This window comes from Bombus impatiens, unplaced genomic scaffold (assembly GCF_000188095.3).
Source record: "Bombus impatiens unplaced genomic scaffold, BIMP_2.2 scf_0237, whole genome shotgun sequence".
NCBI classification, from domain to species: domain Eukaryota; kingdom Metazoa; phylum Arthropoda; class Insecta; order Hymenoptera; family Apidae; genus Bombus; species Bombus impatiens.
Window position 1 is genome coordinate 69,916 of NT_176656.1, and position 17,698 is coordinate 87,613.

Here is a 17,698-nt window from a genome sequence, read left to right on the forward strand (position 1 = left end):
CTGATATCTGCTGATATGTACACATATGCATATACGTATATGTACATCAGTGCGACGAATGTGTTTCGCTACTAGAGGGAGCTAGCTACTCGACAGGCAGACCCGTCTAACTCTCAAACTCTCGAACAGATTTTTTCTCATTCGCATTGGTGGGTTCTGTGTTGTCGGAACAGGTGGATTGCGTTCAGGGAAAGCGGACGATAGTGTAGAAACGTCAATCGCCGAGTCACATAATAATTCATCGGTGTCGGTGAGTGAAAACATTCAATTAAACTGGGATCTCGCTGTCTAAAAAGAATCGGCCTATTTTTAATTGTCGCTCATCGCGTCGCGCCGGTATTTACGAAAAGAAAAAGAAAGAAGGAAACAGATAAAGACGTTTTTAAACCAGAGACACGGGACTTTCTATTTCGGCATTTTTACGCGGTATAAGCGAATACGAGCGGAGTAGCGAAAGGCGATAGACGGACGAGGATAGATGAAGAACAGAGACAAATGTAAAGGCCTGCTCGTGATCTAGACAACGCTGGCAAATGCAACGTTCCTTTAACAGAAAGGCGATCATAGATCGTGCATATTTCTGGTGAAAACATTTTTCCTTTTCGCGCTTTCTGTTTTTCACGTGACTCACGACGATGTTTAAGATTTCAAACTACGTCGATTCGCGCTTCTTTGCCTTATGTTATGTTGTAATTGTTATTCCGCGCATCTTAATTTAACCGATGCTTTTCATTACATACTCCGGCGACGTTAGGGACGCAACACAGACGGCTATTTCTCCGGGAAACAAACAAACTTGACGAATTATATTATCGAAACTCAATTGTATTTGTTAAATTCACAAGTTTTAGGTTGATTACGATTTGCTGAACTCGAAGATAATTCAATATCGTAAACATTGGAAACGGTTTGAACGGATAAATCGTGGATTAACTCAAGGGCACAACAGAAACGGTGCCCTGTGGATACCACGAAACGTCATAAAGACCTCTTACAGCATACAGTCGGTTTCACGTTGACGGTAGCTGTATCACAGTTAACTTATTTCGTATTCGTACGGCGAATATGTATCTGATGTCACGACAAACGCACGGTACGTACGTGCGGGTTCCCTTTTCGTCGCAACTGATTCGATGAAGTGGTTCCATTGCTTGCACCGAGAGAGATCGTTTGTCGTGCTTATCATTTAATAAATACACGTATGTATATTGCTGAGCGCAGATAACTTTTCATATCACACGAACGCCCACTGTCAATCCGTTCGAAATATCACCGCTCTTCAACGCGATTCAAAGCTTTCCTGCTTTCGATCGATCTTGCTCCCAATATTTTATAGTTAACTTTTCAACGCGTCGATAGTTTGCGGTTAACCCGAAGGGAACATAATTTCCTCGCCAACGTGACAGTTGCGAGAAGATTGATGAAACTCGACTAATTGTTAAGGGATCACCCGGTGCATAGTAGGAAAGATTCGAGGCGCATACGTTTCGTAGAATCAGCCAGTGAACGAGGTTCATACCTGTCGTCCGGGAGGACTTGCTTTCAGAGCAGCATTATCCTTTATCATCGTATTTCTTTTTCTTTAAATACTCTGCTCTCGAAGAGATTCTTCTCTTCTTTTTTCGTTCTCGCATTAAGGAGTTGGAAATATTTGGTTGCAACATATACGTATATATACAGAGGAACGGGTTTGTTTTTTTCTTAAATAATGCGTTTGCGAGTCGATTATGTTTGGATACGAGCAGACAGTATCCTTCTTCGAATGTGTATGCGTATACAGATATTCTGAAATTATGACCAGAAATAATAGTCGATCAAAAGCAGCAATCAGGTAACGTGTAACTAATGTAATCGCACTTACGTAAAAGGATTTATAAGCGTACACGTACGTTGATGGTTTTCAGCTGCGCGATTACCGTATTTTTCGTAATTCTGTTAACCATGTTTTACGAAATCGCACTTATCTTTCGATCGGTCGAAAAAATTACGGCCACGACTTGGAAGATCTCGATGACAATTCCTCGAGAAACGAGAGAGAAGAACGGCGGTTACGAGGTGAATCGAGTTGTCGTATCGTGGATGATTGCATTTTTGGCAAACTATCTTTTCTTCGGTAAGTACGCAGGAGAGAGATAAAACAATAAATTACGAAAGTTTCTTTATCTGTTTCTCTCCAGCTGAAAATTTACCGTTATTTCTTTCGAAACGAAGAATCGTATGTCATTCTCAGGAAAGAGAAAACTCTTGCTCGAAGCTTGGATAGTAGACGTTTGACGCCTCACGAAGTTTTAACCTCTATTCGCGACACGGTTGATAATTTTAATAAACAACGCATCTTACGACAATCCGACGCGAAACAAAGTTACTAGCGGGGCAATTTTGTCATCCTCCGAAACTACGTACTAGCTACGGCACTGTGAGAAAGTGGGCACGGGGCACAGGGTAAGAGAACCGACGACGTTGTCATTGTCGTTTTCGTTTCGCTTTGTCTCCATGTTCCTCGTAACCACGAGTCATGTTGACGTACTTACGCACTTGTGTACAAATAAACGTGCATTATTTCTATGTAAATGACGCTCCAATAATAACTCGACGATCCGCGAAGACGTGGAACGCATCTGCTATTATTATCCAAGGAGACCAAAGTGATACTGTTTTTCGACAATTCTTTGTTCGGTGGGCAAATAATTGTTTGCGAGAAACTCGTTAGTAGTTGCTCATCCGGTGATAGTCTTATTTAATACGCATAGGTTTCTAATTACATTGTGTCCCACGAGACGCGTCTTGTCGCTGAATAATTATGTACATTTGAACAGTGCAGCTCGAGCTACGTGTCTCGTATGACGATACCGCGGAAATGATTCTTGGATGCAACACAAGGCTGCTAATACTATACCATCGTGTAAGACTATAAAGAGTTTTCTGAACTTTCAATGTCTCGTAAATATATACAGATCTTTTAATTAATACGGAACTTTTGCGATAAGAATCTTTGTGTCTTTCTACGAATTTCGTGGAACATTCGATCGTTTAATGTTTTACGGATTGTTGTGCTTGTTACTCGTTAATTCTTCTTTGAACTGTTTAGGTAATAAAAATATCAACGTATTCGGAGAATTACATACTATGTACAGTTTGCTCGGAACCCTCATGTACGACAATGAGTTTGAAAGCTCTGTTTACGACCTGTCACGAGGCACGGCGTTAGCGCAGTAAAAACGGTGGACAGAATAGCTGCTGACTGCCGACGGTCAAGATCACGGTCGAAGGAACCAACTGATTACACGCTGATATATGGGTATTATATAGAACGCGTAATTAATCCATGACCGTGTTTTTCGCGTACACATTCGTAAGTGGAAGCCTCGTAACGAAACAATATACGAAAAAGGCTATTCTTTCGGGCGGGGAGGGGGGGGGGGGGGGGGAACGTGCTGCACTGCACTGCACTGCACTGCACTGTACTGATATCCAGAATCGGAGCGTCGCATCGCCCGTTACAAACACGGAAATCGTATTTACAGCTTGGCCGTTAACGCGTTAATCGCCCTCTCGACTTCTTTGCGATCGATGCACACGGATTTGTAATCGTATACCACTCTACTACAGGTTGCAACTACGTTCGACCTCTAAGAAATTTCGGGGATTTTGTCAACTTCTGAACATGGAAACGAGCCCATACTTTGTTGTAATCTTTTACATTAAGTAAATTAAGTTAATAGGTCTATGCGTGTATGAACAACCGTCCTCGCAGAAATGCTCGTCTCTCTACCGATAACCTTCGTTTAAATATCGTTGACGCGCAAATTATATGTCTCGAATCTGTTCTATCTATCTATTCTATATTCCATTATTTCCTCTTCCGTGACAATCTATGGAGAATTGCGGGCCTGGAACACAGCCATTTCTATTCTACGGATAGTTGAGTATTCGGTAATTTTTCCGACTAACGTTTCTACAGTTTGTTAACAATTTTATGGGTGAATTAAAATTGTCATCGTAGAAATTGGAATTTTGTGAGTGAGAGTAAGGGGGAGGGAGAGAGGAATATTTGCTGTTACAGAGGTGGGCGTAATCGTTGTTGATTATCGGTTAAATTCATGTATTCTATATATAATATGAAAAGCCCGCAAACACGCGTATTGTATTATACATATAATAGATTAATAGCTTTGTATTTGCCGTATTTTATCAGGTGGGCGTACATCGTTGAAAGAATTCTTGCGTTCATTTGATCGATATTAAATTGCCAATATCACAATGGAAATTTACTTTTTTAGCATCGAGAGATTTGTTTTATCGTTTAGGGCTAACATTCTTCGTTCACGATTCTGGATGTTGTCTGCGTAGCATGCAAGAAACCCAAAGCTCCTTTTGTAATTAATTTCCGGACTTGCCGGGCATGGTATCAACGATACGCATGGAATGTTTATGCGTCGCCACTAATGCATATGTATGTCAAGCATAGCGAATCGAGATATACTTTCCCTGCTTTCGCGCGTATCCACCGTCCAAGACGAATTCGCTGGCAATCGTGTATTGTCCGAGGTGGTCAGTAGCGAAACCGGAACTCGAGAAAGTTCCAAAAAGAAGATGGTCGAGTAGAGAAAATTGCTCTAGATGAATACGTGCGTGTGAAGATGCGAATGCTAGGTATAAATAGATTGGGCAGACGTGTTTGTCGAATGTTTACGGAGAAGAATGCGACGTAAAAATGACATTCGTGGATGGCAGACGATGAAAACAAAAATTGTGCGATCATCTCTTCGCCATACGATTGTATGATATAACGAACGAGGAGATATGCATATGGAAAAAAAACCGGTTCTCTGTTTTCTGTTCTCTGTTATCGGTGCTGAATCATACTTAAAACCTGTCGACTTGCTTCGTGTTCACGTTCACATCAATTTCACGATGACGTCTATCCAGTACTCGTGCGGTAGGAAAACATTAACAGCTCGTGCATAAGTGGATTTTTCTCTCAACGATACTTTATCTTGCTGTTCTTTACGTTACAACGTTACAACGGAATTCCGCCAATTTGGCATTTAATTGGGACTCGGCAAATAAGACATCGAGGACTACTAGACCGTAGACCGTTGGATTATTGAATTTTCTAAGCACCGACTGTCGATTTTGCTTCGAGTTTCAAATATATTTTCAGTTTTAACGAAGGAAAGTTACAATGCCGAGGGAAACGTGCAATCATCTTGATTATACGTAAGAATTTCGCAAAGGGAAATTCATTTGTTGTGAGATCCATTTGCGGGCCATTCGCATGGAAAATATTTGTTGCTGTTGCGCCAAACTCTTGAAGCTACTTTCATTTCGTACGGTCGGCGATTCTGTAATTCAGCGTTATTTTCTCACGCATAGGCTATTGCGTTCGCGGTTCTCGTACTTTTAGCTACGAAGAAGCCAAGAGGAACGCACTTAACGCAGTTTATTAACTGACGCGTGTTACATACGCCAGCGAATACTGTCGTAGAGATTCGTCCTAAATTTCTTCCTTCTCTCGGTTTCGTGAAACCTCGGAAGTGGACGATCTGGATGTTTTTATTCGGTGAACAATGAAAGAGCCGGTGCGGCAACGTGCCTCGATCGGTGATATTCGATAAGGTATTACGGTGGATCTCGTGAAAATCAAATGAATCGGGATGGGGATCGATTACGGAAAAAATTCCATCAGCCGGGGGGATACAGATGGATGTTGTGGCATAAGTATAGTGGCTATCCTCTTGCCCCTCGATGATTCGCAGCAGAAGAGGATAGACGACTATGGTCTCGGTCGTGGCTGGTACCGCCATCCTCTTATCCCTTCTTATTCTATCGAATCGTCTACGATCGACGATCGACGATCGCGCTTCTCTCTATGTCCTTGTATCTTCCGTCCATGATTAAAGTCTTTCCGTCGTTTCGTTCGATGATTCCAACGGTTATCTGGTCATTTTTTCGCTCGTATCCTTTTGTCAATATTGTAACGAGGCTCGTTTATATTTCAGTAGCGGTTTCCGCGACAGCGACGATAGAAGTGGAAGAGGGATAAGATAGAAGTAGAAGAACGATGGAAGATGAACCGTTTCACGGAATATCTGTAATGGCAGTCGGTGGTAAATTCGAACGAAAGTAGCGGATGAGGACAAAGGACCGTGGTCTCGACCGTGGCTGGTACCACCACCTATCGAGCCTTCTCATTCTACCGAATAATGTAGCAGCACCGCAGCGATTCGACTCCCACGACTGGTTCCGCCAGTAGAGTCGGTCGAGATCGTTCGCGCTCGGCCCCCTCCGATAGCTCCGAAGTGTTGGCCGCTTGCAGGCTTGTTTGCTCGAGTCGTTCGGTTTCATTCGGCTAATCAACGTGCGCGCCGATCAGTTCGTCATGAATCGTCGAACGATTCGCGTTTATTGAGGTTCTCGTCTTTTCCTTTTCCTTCTTTCTTTCTCGATACTTGCCATTTGCTCGTGGGTTCGTCGCTGCTCCTTGTAACTCGTAACTCGTTGGCGAATCGATCTCGATCGTGGACATGTGTTACGTGCGATTCGTTTAGCTTCTCCGGATACACATACATACATACATACATACATACATACATACATACATACATACATACATACATACATACATACGTACGTACATACGTAGATACATACGTAGATACGTACATACGTGGTGAAAAGAACGCGCAGGGTAAGTTTTCAAAGTTCCGCAAGGACTCACAGCCGCATCCTTTTACATGCTCGGACACGTTTCGCAGTTGGCTGACTCTCTTCTATCTCTTCTATCTCTTCTATCTCCTATCTATCCCTCGAAACACTTTTGCGTTCTTGTTTATTTAACCGCAACGTGTTAAAGCAGCTATCTCGGCTCACCCTTCGGCTTTGCCTGTATAAATCGTCGCCGATTCGAAAGTGATCGCTCGTGCTTGTGCGGGGCGCGTTCCTATCCGCGTAGATCGCAGCCGTCCTTGCGACTTGATGCATCTAAATCGAAACGAATCGTTCGTTGGAATCATCGATGCTTCTCGCACGAAGGAGAAAAAACGAAGCACGTTCGCGGTTTCACTTTTCATTGGCCAACGTTACGTTCGAATAGCAACGTTCGAAAAGTTTACGACCAAGATTACGTTATGCTCTTTGTAGGCGAAGTGGCCAGTACCTTTAAACCTTCTACTTTCTATCGGCGTTGCGCTATTTACTTTGTTGTCTGTTCGTAATTGATCTGCTCTGAACGATAATGACACGCGAAACTTGTAAGCCGCGATGCTTCTACGGATGTACGTTGGTGACGCGACAGAATTTTCTCATCGAGATCGCGATATCGTTGTATCGATCGTTAGACGAATCGTAATATTAATTGGGTCGCGTAGTCTCGATCTTCACAGTCGTACAAGTATTTAGAGGCGGCGAAATGGTTTTAAAAAATGTCGTAACCTAGAGGTTATCGGTAACTTTAATTGTGGATAAGTGGATTTAAAAAACACGTAGACGATCATTCATGCGTATGCAGATTTACGATTATCGGTGCACAAAAGGCCTGATATGAAAACTAATGTCAGAGGTCGGCGTTCGAAAGGGCAAGTTGCGTTTGGCTTGGAATTGAATCGAAAGATAATAAGTCGAGCGGCGCGTTCGTTAATTTTTTCGTCGGTATAGTTGAGTAACTACGAGAGGAAGAAGCATTCGATGGCGAAGAGTTTGCTCGATGCCGTTAAGAAACTGGCTGGCGAACCAGAGTTTGTTCACGCTTGGAAATGTAACCGTAACGATTGTTCGCATTACGCAATGATTTGCAGTTTGCCGAGACGACGTTAAATTTCTATCTTCTCTTTTCTTTTTCTTGAGCGTGCCGCTCGACCAGGAACTCGCGATACGATACTCGCGTGGCGACCACCGTAATAACGTTGCAGAACGGAGAAAAAAGATATACGTTTAGAGTAGATTTAGAGGCAGGCGTAGAGCGAAGGGAGGCGGAGAACGCGACGCGACGTTGCGAATGAAACTGCATTTCCCGATCGTTGTCGATCGACGTTAGAGGCGTCATCGATTTGCTGGGATAACCGTATTTCTTAGCAGTTCGCTAGTTTTTAGTGAAAATGTAAGAAACAGGTTTAACTGGGACAATGAGTTTCCGTATTGACATTGGAAAGCAGACAACGACGAAAGATGCGTCGTTTCGTTCGATGCCGATAGATCGTTCGCGGGTTACGTGTTTTTTTTTTTTTTTTTCGTTAAATCGAACGTGGGTGATGATCGCGATCGTTAATGGGCGATGATCGTTAATCAACGAAGTTGATTTTTCCCCTAAATGGATCAGCTGAAAACGATCGACGTCGGTAGAAGCGCGAGAGAAAGCATTCTCTAATCGTCCGCATCCGCTGGAAAAATAGTGGCAATTACGGTTGGCCCTGTCGAATGTATGGTTAATCGTAGATTGATGGTGCCACGTAGATTCTTCGGGTAATGACTCGCGAAAGGTGTTCGTAAGTTCTTCGCGTTCCTTCCTTCTTCCCCTTCTTGCGTTCTTTCTCTCTCTCTCTCTCTCTCTCTCTCTCTCTCATCCATCTATCTCTATCTCTCCAGTCTCCGCAGTTCGCTTCACGCGCTAACGATTTCGCGTTCGATTTCACACGTTGGTCAAAAATACTTTCGACGAATCTTCCGTGTCCGTTTTAAATTAGAAAGTTTCGTGCGACTGCTGATTGCGCGTGAACGTTTCGACGATAAGCAGCAGGGGGCTTAATTGCTGTTCGAATAAGGGGCGAGGATCGAGGATTAACAACGGCGGTTAATCGATTGATTCTAGGGATGGTGGCCAGGGGACGGTAAAATATATTTGACGTATCGGTGACAGAGTCTCACCTTGAACGTTATGCAATCCGCTATTAACATACGCATACTAGCTACGTTGGCTGGGGTTAGTTCAGAGAAAAACTACGTTGCGTTGGTTCGTAATCGACTGCGTTGTTTAACTTTAAACGGTGTCAGTGTCTTGGCAAGCGATTAGAAAATTCTACGCAATTGTTTCCTCTGCTGGAACGTAGCTTTTTTCTTTTCTCGACAATGACGATAGCATTACCGAATGTTTCGTAATAGTCTTGGCGTACACAGCGAAATCCTGAATTAAAGCGTCGAGCAACATTTTATGCTTTTTAGTAGAGATCGAGCCAATGCTAGCTAACGGATGTGACTCTGTCGCTTAAGGTTTCGCGTTTTATCTTTCTCCCTTACTTTCTTTCTTTTCATACTCTCGATGTTCTTTCGTCGCTTCGGCAACCTTTCCTTTTCTCTTTTTCTTTTCTTTTCACTTCGTTTCTTTTCTTTGCTTTTCTTTCTTCGCTCTCTTTCCTCCCGTTCTTGCTAGACGATGGCAATTAATCGTTCCACGGAATTGGAGATTTTTCCCTTTAGAATTTAAAATGGCAGGGAGCATAATGTACGCTGATGCCGAATTATAACGAGAGAAACGGTGGCAATTTAAAGAACGAAAAATAGCGTAAACACCGCGAACGAGGGGAACTTTAGCGATAACTGCCTTGCAATGGTTTAGAATAAGAGCCAGCAGCCATACCAGCTCCGATACCTGTCCGTCCAAGCCTCTCCAACTTTGACGCTTGACCGATACCGCGACCTTCTATCGCGTACCTCTTCCTACCTACATACCGCGTCTACGTTCTAACGGTCGTCTAATAGAGTAATTACATTGTCTGGTGCGAGATTAAGGTGGCAAGCGTCGACTAAAAGGAAAAACTGACCGGGGAAGGGACAGATTCGTTGGCGGCTCGTTCGAAATTGCTGGGACAATTGACGGGAACTTGTCGGTAATTAAACGTTTTAAAAATCCCGCGAAGAAGGAAAAAAAGAGGAGAAGGAAAAGAGGTTCGACCGAGCGGCGTCTGTTACAGAGAACGGATTAGGGTGGACTCGTAATGCGATACTTTGCGAGTGCAGGCGGAACGGTTGTGACTTTCGTATCGCGTAGTATTATTAGCATACATTTCTCGACGGTGCGTGCATGCGGTGGTACACGGGGTTCGAGTGGAATCGAGAAAAGGCCGCTTGTTCGATCGATTCGTACACGCCGCACGATCTTCGTAAAGAGGTGCCACTTTGCTAGCGGTGCCACGTGCATTCCTCTATTCGCATTTATGATTTAGCCTGGCGTTTCGTGTTCTCCCTTTGTATATATTCGACGCGTTATCGGGTAACGTTAAGGACACGAATCGGAGGATCGAAGGAAGAAACGCGAGGCACGTGGATACGCGATACCAAACGCGCGTGTCAGACGAGGCACGCTCTTGCTTCCGATCTTTTTCGTCCTTCCATCGCATCGGACGGATTCATCGAGCACGAGTCGAGTTTGAAACGGAACACCGGGTAGAGCTGGATGCAAGCTGTCACGCAACAGGTGTTGTGCGCACCGGCGATTCAAGTCCACCGGCGGTTTACTACTCGCACCGGTCGATTCCGCTTATGAATTTTCACGTAATTTCCGAATCACGAGAATATACGCGGCTTAAACGTTGTGTAAAAATATGAGTTACAACCCCGTAATTACCAAAGCTTTCTTGCAAACTGTGCAAACTGTCGAGTCATTGGTAGATGGCCGGGGTTCTAACTGGAAACGTATTCGTTCGCGTTGCTCCTTTCTCGGTTAATCGGTAACGCATTGTGTCACCGAGAACGACGGAACCCAGTTCTCATGAGTTGCAAGAGCCGACGCGGCGTGACGCGTAGGACGACGAATGCGCGCAAGTTGAACGCGATTCCAGAGAAGGACAAAGAAGGTAGTTGTGCGAGTCGGACGGAAAGGGACTACGCGGCGTAGAGCGTACAGCATAGAGTATAGAGCATAGAGCATGGAAGAAGACGGAACACGGAATACAGTGTACAGAGTATAGGCGTAGGACAAGCGACGGAAAGGCGCACCATTGCCCGGCTTCTATTCCGGTGTACGATACGGCTCATATAGGGCTCGTACAGCGAACCACGGCAACAACCGGCGCACGATACACGCGGACCGGGCAATCGCTTTGGTTCGACCTCTTTGTGGCTACGTGGGAGGAATAGGAAGTCGTGCATTAAATCCGAACCTCCACCTTTCAACGCTTAAACGCTTCTCAAATAGAATGTACAGGATACCGGCGCGAACCGGCACGCTCTGCGCACAAAAGCGAGATCGTGATTGCGCTCATTTTTCAGTTAACACACCGAGGAATTCTCCTTCTTTCTCGTTAGCCTCATTCCGCTCGAGTTGCTTCGAAACTAGCCGTTCGTTCGATCGAAACAGACCGCGCGTTAGAAAAGAAAGCAGCAACCCTTTGGAAATTTCAGCAGTGGAGTGTGGCTGCGCGACGAAACGATCGAGGCGTGGCTGCGACGTCCGATAACGATCCGGGTTACTGCTGATAATACGTACCGCTATAAAATATATATAAAGATACACCGAACCAAAGTTCTCGCGGCTTGTTCGAGTTGTTCGAGTAACGCGCCGACGCGCGTTTGATCCAATTGAATCGGTAGAGTAGTCGCAAAGTGCGAATAGTGTGTCATGTGCGAGATGATGAAACGCGAAAGGATTTAGCCTTCGTGCCCAAGGCTGACTGCTCCAACGGTGAACAATCGTCCGCGCCTTAAGCCGGTTTTACGCGGTTTGCCAATCCATTCGAGGAACGATGTACCGCCGATAGAGCTATTTGCTCCTTATCGTTTCTCTCGGCTAGGTATCGTATCCACGGAAATTTGCTAGGGTCGCTGGGAGAAGCGAGTTCGCGATAGAACGCGCTCGCAGAATGCGGCTGACGGGAAATGCTTTCCCCGACCAACGATAAACGGAATATATCGTTACAAAGGATGCATCGGTCCTCCAAATGCGTTGATTATTTTACCCATGTACCGCTGCTGGATCGTATAATCGAAACAATAGTGAAAAGCGTTTTAGTCTCCTTTCCTCTTAACAGAAACAATCTCGATCAAGTTCGCGATAAAGACAGGACAAAGAGGAAATTCTTCCTTGTTACGCGTGGCGTCAAAAATAATTCTTCGACCTTTTTTTTTTTTACAGGTATCGGTGAATAGGTGAAAATTAAAGAACCGACGATATGAGAAACTCAACGTTATTGAAATGGGCGCAGAACTCGGCCAACAGTAAAAATCAAACCAGCAAGAATGGTAAGCGGGTTTCTTTATGACCGCGGCGTGTGCGACGCAGCGTGTACGGTTGTGCGTAAGATCAGTGAATTCTATTTGCAGGAACGAATAGGAATTGGATACACCCACCAGATGCGCTCCAAAAAGGCCACATCGCCTACTTAGTCAAGGTACAGTTTACTTTCGTCGCTGTGGAACTCGCAGAACCACGCAGTTACCGCTTTTCCTAAGAATTCGAAGAGAAAAGAAATGAAAAAGAAAGAGACAACGTCCTTTCACCTCTCTGATAAGCTTAGCTTTTATAAACTCTATGTTTACATGTATATGATATACGGAGGCTTCGACGATATATCATGCAAGTCGTAATAACCGAGTTTAGTAATGCGGCGGCGAGGTCGGCTCTGTTGCGAAATTTGCAAATCACAAATAAAAATAAACGTTCGCTCGATATTCATCGGCGTATTTAAGCTTTCCGGCAACGTTAATCGAACTTGGAACGGTGTCTCCTGCATGATTGTACGATCAGTGGCAAGTTGTAGAGATGAAAATTACGGCGAATATACGTGAACGTACAAACGAACGTGGAGAATGGATAAACTAGAATTCCTGAGACTAAAGTTGGGCCGTTCGATCTGCGCCAATTGCTCCAACTCGGACATTTTTTATCTGATAACGCACGGCACGAAGATGCGAGGAAATAATTCCAAATGATCCACGGAGAAGAAAGCGAAGCAAGATCCGCCGAATCGTTCCCAATTTTCTGCGAACGTAAAGCGCCGAATAAACATTTTTATCTATCGTCGATGTCGTAACCTGGCAATGCCGTTGTTCTTCATCTTTTAATAATCGACGATATCCGACAGGACAGGACAAACATTTGTCCGATTTATTTATCGCGTTTAAAAATTGCGTAATTGCCATACGGTGTTTTCTTCGCCACTTGCCACGGCGCAACTATATTGTACGTACATGCGTGTATGTTTGTCGCGATACGAATACACACGCGTTAAGAATAAAACTGGTCAAAGTTGGAAGTGACGAAAAATCCGTTGTACCTTGAAATTTCGCCGACGAATAAGTTTCGCTATTCTTTCGAGCGAAATGAACGAGCCGTCACCGCGTATACAGCATTGTTTCTCTCAGCATTACTCTGTATAGCTCGCTCGAACTGTATATTACGATCTTCGTAAAATATAGCCTTTTTGTCTCTTTACGATTTCAACGCTACAACGAATTCTTTTTTAACGATTCGAACCGAAAGATAAACTTAAATTACTAATTGCACGGTTGCTCCGTTTGTCGTGCAATTCACCATTTGTTCTCGACGTCATCCTGTATACGATATATTTCGTTTATCGGTTTATAATGGTTTATCGTAATGTAAGCGGACAAAGAGAAAAAGACATATAAGCGAAACGTATAACGCAACATTTGCACGCTCGATTATCAAGGATTCTCCTTTCTTTGTTTACAAAATAAATTATTACCGTCGTAATTTGCTTGTTATACTTTTTAGTATCTGGGCAGCACAGAAGTGGATCAGCCTAAAGGCATCGAGGTTGTCAAAGAAGCTATTTGTAAACTCAAGTTTAATCAACAGTTGAGGAAAAGCGAAGGGACGAAAACACCTAAGGTGGAACTGACCATAAGCATCGACGGAGTTGCAATTCAGGAACCGAAAACGAAAACATCGGCAAAAGTATCGCACTATTTCTTATATTTCCTATCGCATCGTTGTCGTGTAAAGCTCGCCAGTTAACGATCCGCTTCTTTTTTAGCGAATTATGCACCAATATCCACTACATAGAATATCGTACTGTGCTGATGATAAAGGCGAGAAAAAGTTCTTCAGCTTTATCGCAAAAGAGGAAGACGCCGAGAGGCATACGTGCTTCGTCTTCGTTAGCGATAAATTAGCTGAAGAGATCACGTTGACGATTGGCCAAGCCTTTGACTTGGCCTACAGGCGGTTCTTAGAAACATCGGGCAAAGATTTGGAAACGCAAAGGCGCTGCATGGTACTGCAGCAAAAGATAAAACGATTGGAACACGAGAATAACGTATATCGCCAGCGGTTACAGGACATAGCTGCTATCAAAGGATCGGTTGGTTTCAACGATTAGCCTTTGTTAAAACACAATTTCTAAAAAAAAAAAAAAAAAAAAAAAAAAAAAAATATCTTCGATATGCAAACAACATATTTTATACTGTATTACGTTGTATTTTAAAATACAAGTCGTAACGCTTCGTGAGAACTTTCTTCCAGGCTGATGTGTCAGCATACTTGTCGCAACACAATCTTCCGGATATTCTGCACGTGCCTGGCGCCACGAACGAAACAACGCAAGTAAATGGATTGGCAAATAAATCTTCCCTTGGTAATATAAACGACAGTAATGGGAATACCTCGAATGGATCGCAGCAACCACCTCCGGTTCCTCCAAGGAGTTTCGAGAAAACGTTCGACGATAACTTTATGGGGTATGTCGAAATATCTATATAAACGTGAACGAATGGTAAGATTAATGTATTTTATAATATTCCACGAATATCTGCTAATTTAATGGTTTTCCATGAAAAGGAGCGAACCTACGCCAACACCGTCGGTTGGTACCAAATTGGAAGGGCTGTTGATGGACGAATTCGAGGAGGATTTCAATCCGAGGGCATACGAAACTGCAACAGCAAATGGTTTGACAAATCATCAATCCAGTCACAACAATCTTCTAAATGGTCAAGTGTCCTCCAACTCCAACTTTTTCTCACAAAGCAATGGCACTACAAGTCCTCCACCATTATGTAAGTTGATTTCTTCGTATTTCTTGCAGTCTAGTTTAGTTATACTCCATTACGCGAAAGGAAGGACGTTGTTGGAAGCCATATCTGTTTTTCGTTCGCCTCTCATCCTTTTCATCTTTGTCCCTTCGCTCTGTCATTTCGCGGCTCGTCGTTCTTTTATCCTTCACTTTTCGATCGACCTGCCAGTCTACAGTTTCGGATAGCATCCGAACTGTAATGAGCCAAAGACCGCGCTGACATAAGCGTCCCACAACTACGAATAAATCGTGTTGCACAGGTGCTGGCTGAAAAATCGATTCGGATTTCGATTCGGATTTTATCTCTTCGATTACGAAACATCCGATCGTTGTCCGTTGATCCGATCATTCTCGTTGTAAACGCTAATATTCTACGTTTATTTAGTGGCCCCTCCACCGAAAGCGAAGGATTCCAGACGTCAAAATGGACTGAAAGAAGATTTATTTGGTAGTATTCCCTTCAATCCCACACCATCCGTTAACGCAAAAAATGAATTCAATGATCCATTTGAAATGGGCGAATTCGGAGCTACAACGGCGATTTCTAATCCTAGCCAACAAGAATTAGAAAATGCGATTGGTCTTTTAGATAAGAAGCTGCTCGAAATGAAGGTATAACTGGTGACTAACGTGAAACTGGCATATATTTAAATATCTTTCATTTTTATCATATTGGTGTTGCAGGATGGTTTTAGTAGAGGTCTGTCGATCGATACTGATGACTTTTCGTTGGAAAGTTTGGATCCGTTGCGAAATTGAATCAAATCGAGAGTTCTTTTGGCAGAAAGAAGAAGGCAATTCGTTCGTTATCGTATGTTCGTTCGAAAGCTTGAAGGTCCGGGAAATGAATAGGCAAATTAGGAACATACATCTTTGCGAAACCAAAATTAGTCAATTACTATTATAATTATGTTAATCATATATTTATCATAATATTTGATATTTATCATATGCCTACTGAATATCAATAGTAGCTTTAGTCTCGACGCCAAACACTGCAGAGACTTTGTTGTTAGGCATAGGAAAAGCATAGGAAAACAAATGGTATTATAGATACTCGTATAATATCTTTATATATACATATACATTAATACTGTTTGTTTCTTTTCTTTTTTTTTTTTTAATAAAAACTTTAATTATTTTAACAGCATATAAGAAAATAGCAATACAAGATATTTGAACAGGACTTCCTACCGCAGTTTATTGTATATCAAGTGTGAAATTTTCGAGTCAAATATTCTACGTCTTTATTTTTACATACATAAATGAATCAACCAACCTGCGTGCCTTTCACCAACAATTTAATAAACTAAACCGAAATTAGTCAGTTCATAGAGCTAATTCTTGTTGTTAAAGTTATTATTTGTAATGTATAAACCTTACTCCGTGTGTGCGTGCGTGTGCGTGTGTGTGTGTGTGTGTATGCGCGCGTACGTTTTGGTAAATAATCCATTCCATAGACGAAATATTCCATCCTTATATACAAGAATGTGAAATTTAGAATCATGAGAGACCGTTGCTAAGCAAATATTCAAACATTACAAAACGGTACAAAATTCAATGGAGAAAAAAAATTAGATATATTATCATATATTTTTCTGCGGATACAATTGATTATCTGTGTGCATCTTTCCATCGTGAATTAACAAAGAGGAAAATATCGAAACGCTAGCTGAAATGATAGTTTGGATCATTTCTATTGATAGACAATATTGTACGTCTAACTGCTAAATCTTTTCTATCGATCTTTCATACTCTTCTCTTTCTCCCATTCTCCATTATATTCATTTATATATATATATATATATATATGAAGGTTATAAGAAAAGTGTAAAATGGTATGAGTGTTGCGGAAGGTTTTAGTCGTACAATTTTATAGACACTTATGCGTACGTACGTCGTGCAATCTTCGAGGCAAGAGAAACTGACGTCTGGTACAGTAAGAAGAATATTATCGATTATGTACATATGAAATGCTGTTTTATTATTGTTGCTCTATTGTTTAAGCACTATCGTTAACAATATAATGCGTAAATAATGTGGCTGAGAAATTCGTTTTATTCAACCCACAGTTACTTACGTTCTTCAATTCCAATTTCATAGATACTTTCATTTGAATTTCAAATAACTGAACCCGAAGTATCGACAACCCTTCTTTCAATACATCGAATTTTTCTTTTCGATTTGGTACGCATATATTGAACACTAATTTGTCACGTATATGTCTATTATCTCACTAGCAGTGAAACACGACTATCGTGAAACCAATTGAAAAATGTATATGTGTAAACGTTAGAAAACGTTTGTTGCAAACATACGCTTATTGTGAAAACTTGGTGTATAGAATATATATAGCGCGAACAGTGGTTTTAAGTATACGATTAGCGTTAAAGACGTTCTCGCTAAATATCGTCTCGTTTATTAATAGAATGAATATGATGTAATATAACGAACGACTGTTGAAATACTTTGACGACCTTTGAAAAGTATATGCTTTCGATAAAAATGTTGTAAGTTGCGGATAATACATTTTCAGATCTATTTCGAATTTAACCAATACAATATGTATAATCACGATAGCCGTGTTTCGGTATTATAGCATTTAGGCATTATAATGTTAATGAGTGCTCGGACACGTTTCTGTGCCGCTGTATTTATATGTACATACATATTTGCAATTAAAAATGCGGAAGGTCGCCGCTTCCGTAAACGTTAGAAGTTGAACGAGCATT

At 42.3% G+C, this 17,698-nt stretch overlaps 1 protein-coding gene across 4 annotated transcripts; it reads left to right on the plus strand.

Annotated features, from left to right (window-relative positions):
- The first annotated feature begins 95 nt into the window (after window positions 1–95).
- On the plus strand, window positions 96–17,007 carry LOC100745854 (PTB domain-containing engulfment adapter protein 1). 4 transcript variants are annotated; one of them, XM_012384163.3, is made up of 9 exons: window positions 96–250; window positions 12,065–12,171; window positions 12,253–12,320; window positions 13,667–13,849; window positions 13,929–14,255; window positions 14,417–14,631; window positions 14,732–14,949; window positions 15,352–15,578; window positions 15,651–17,007. In XM_012384163.3, exons 2-9 carry the CDS (start codon window positions 12,102–12,104, stop codon window positions 15,723–15,725), a joined length of 1,383 nt encoding a protein of 460 aa, XP_012239586.1. In that variant the 5' UTR covers window positions 96–250; window positions 12,065–12,101; the 3' UTR covers window positions 15,726–17,007. The 4 variants fall into 4 exon arrangements, with proteins under 4 accessions (XP_012239586.1, XP_012239587.1, XP_003488547.1 ...); XM_012384164.3 differs by lacking the exon at window positions 96–250 and adding an exon at window positions 2,418–2,442; XM_003488499.4 differs by lacking the exon at window positions 96–250 and adding an exon at window positions 6,326–6,691.
- Window positions 17,008–17,698: the final 691 nt, after the last annotated feature.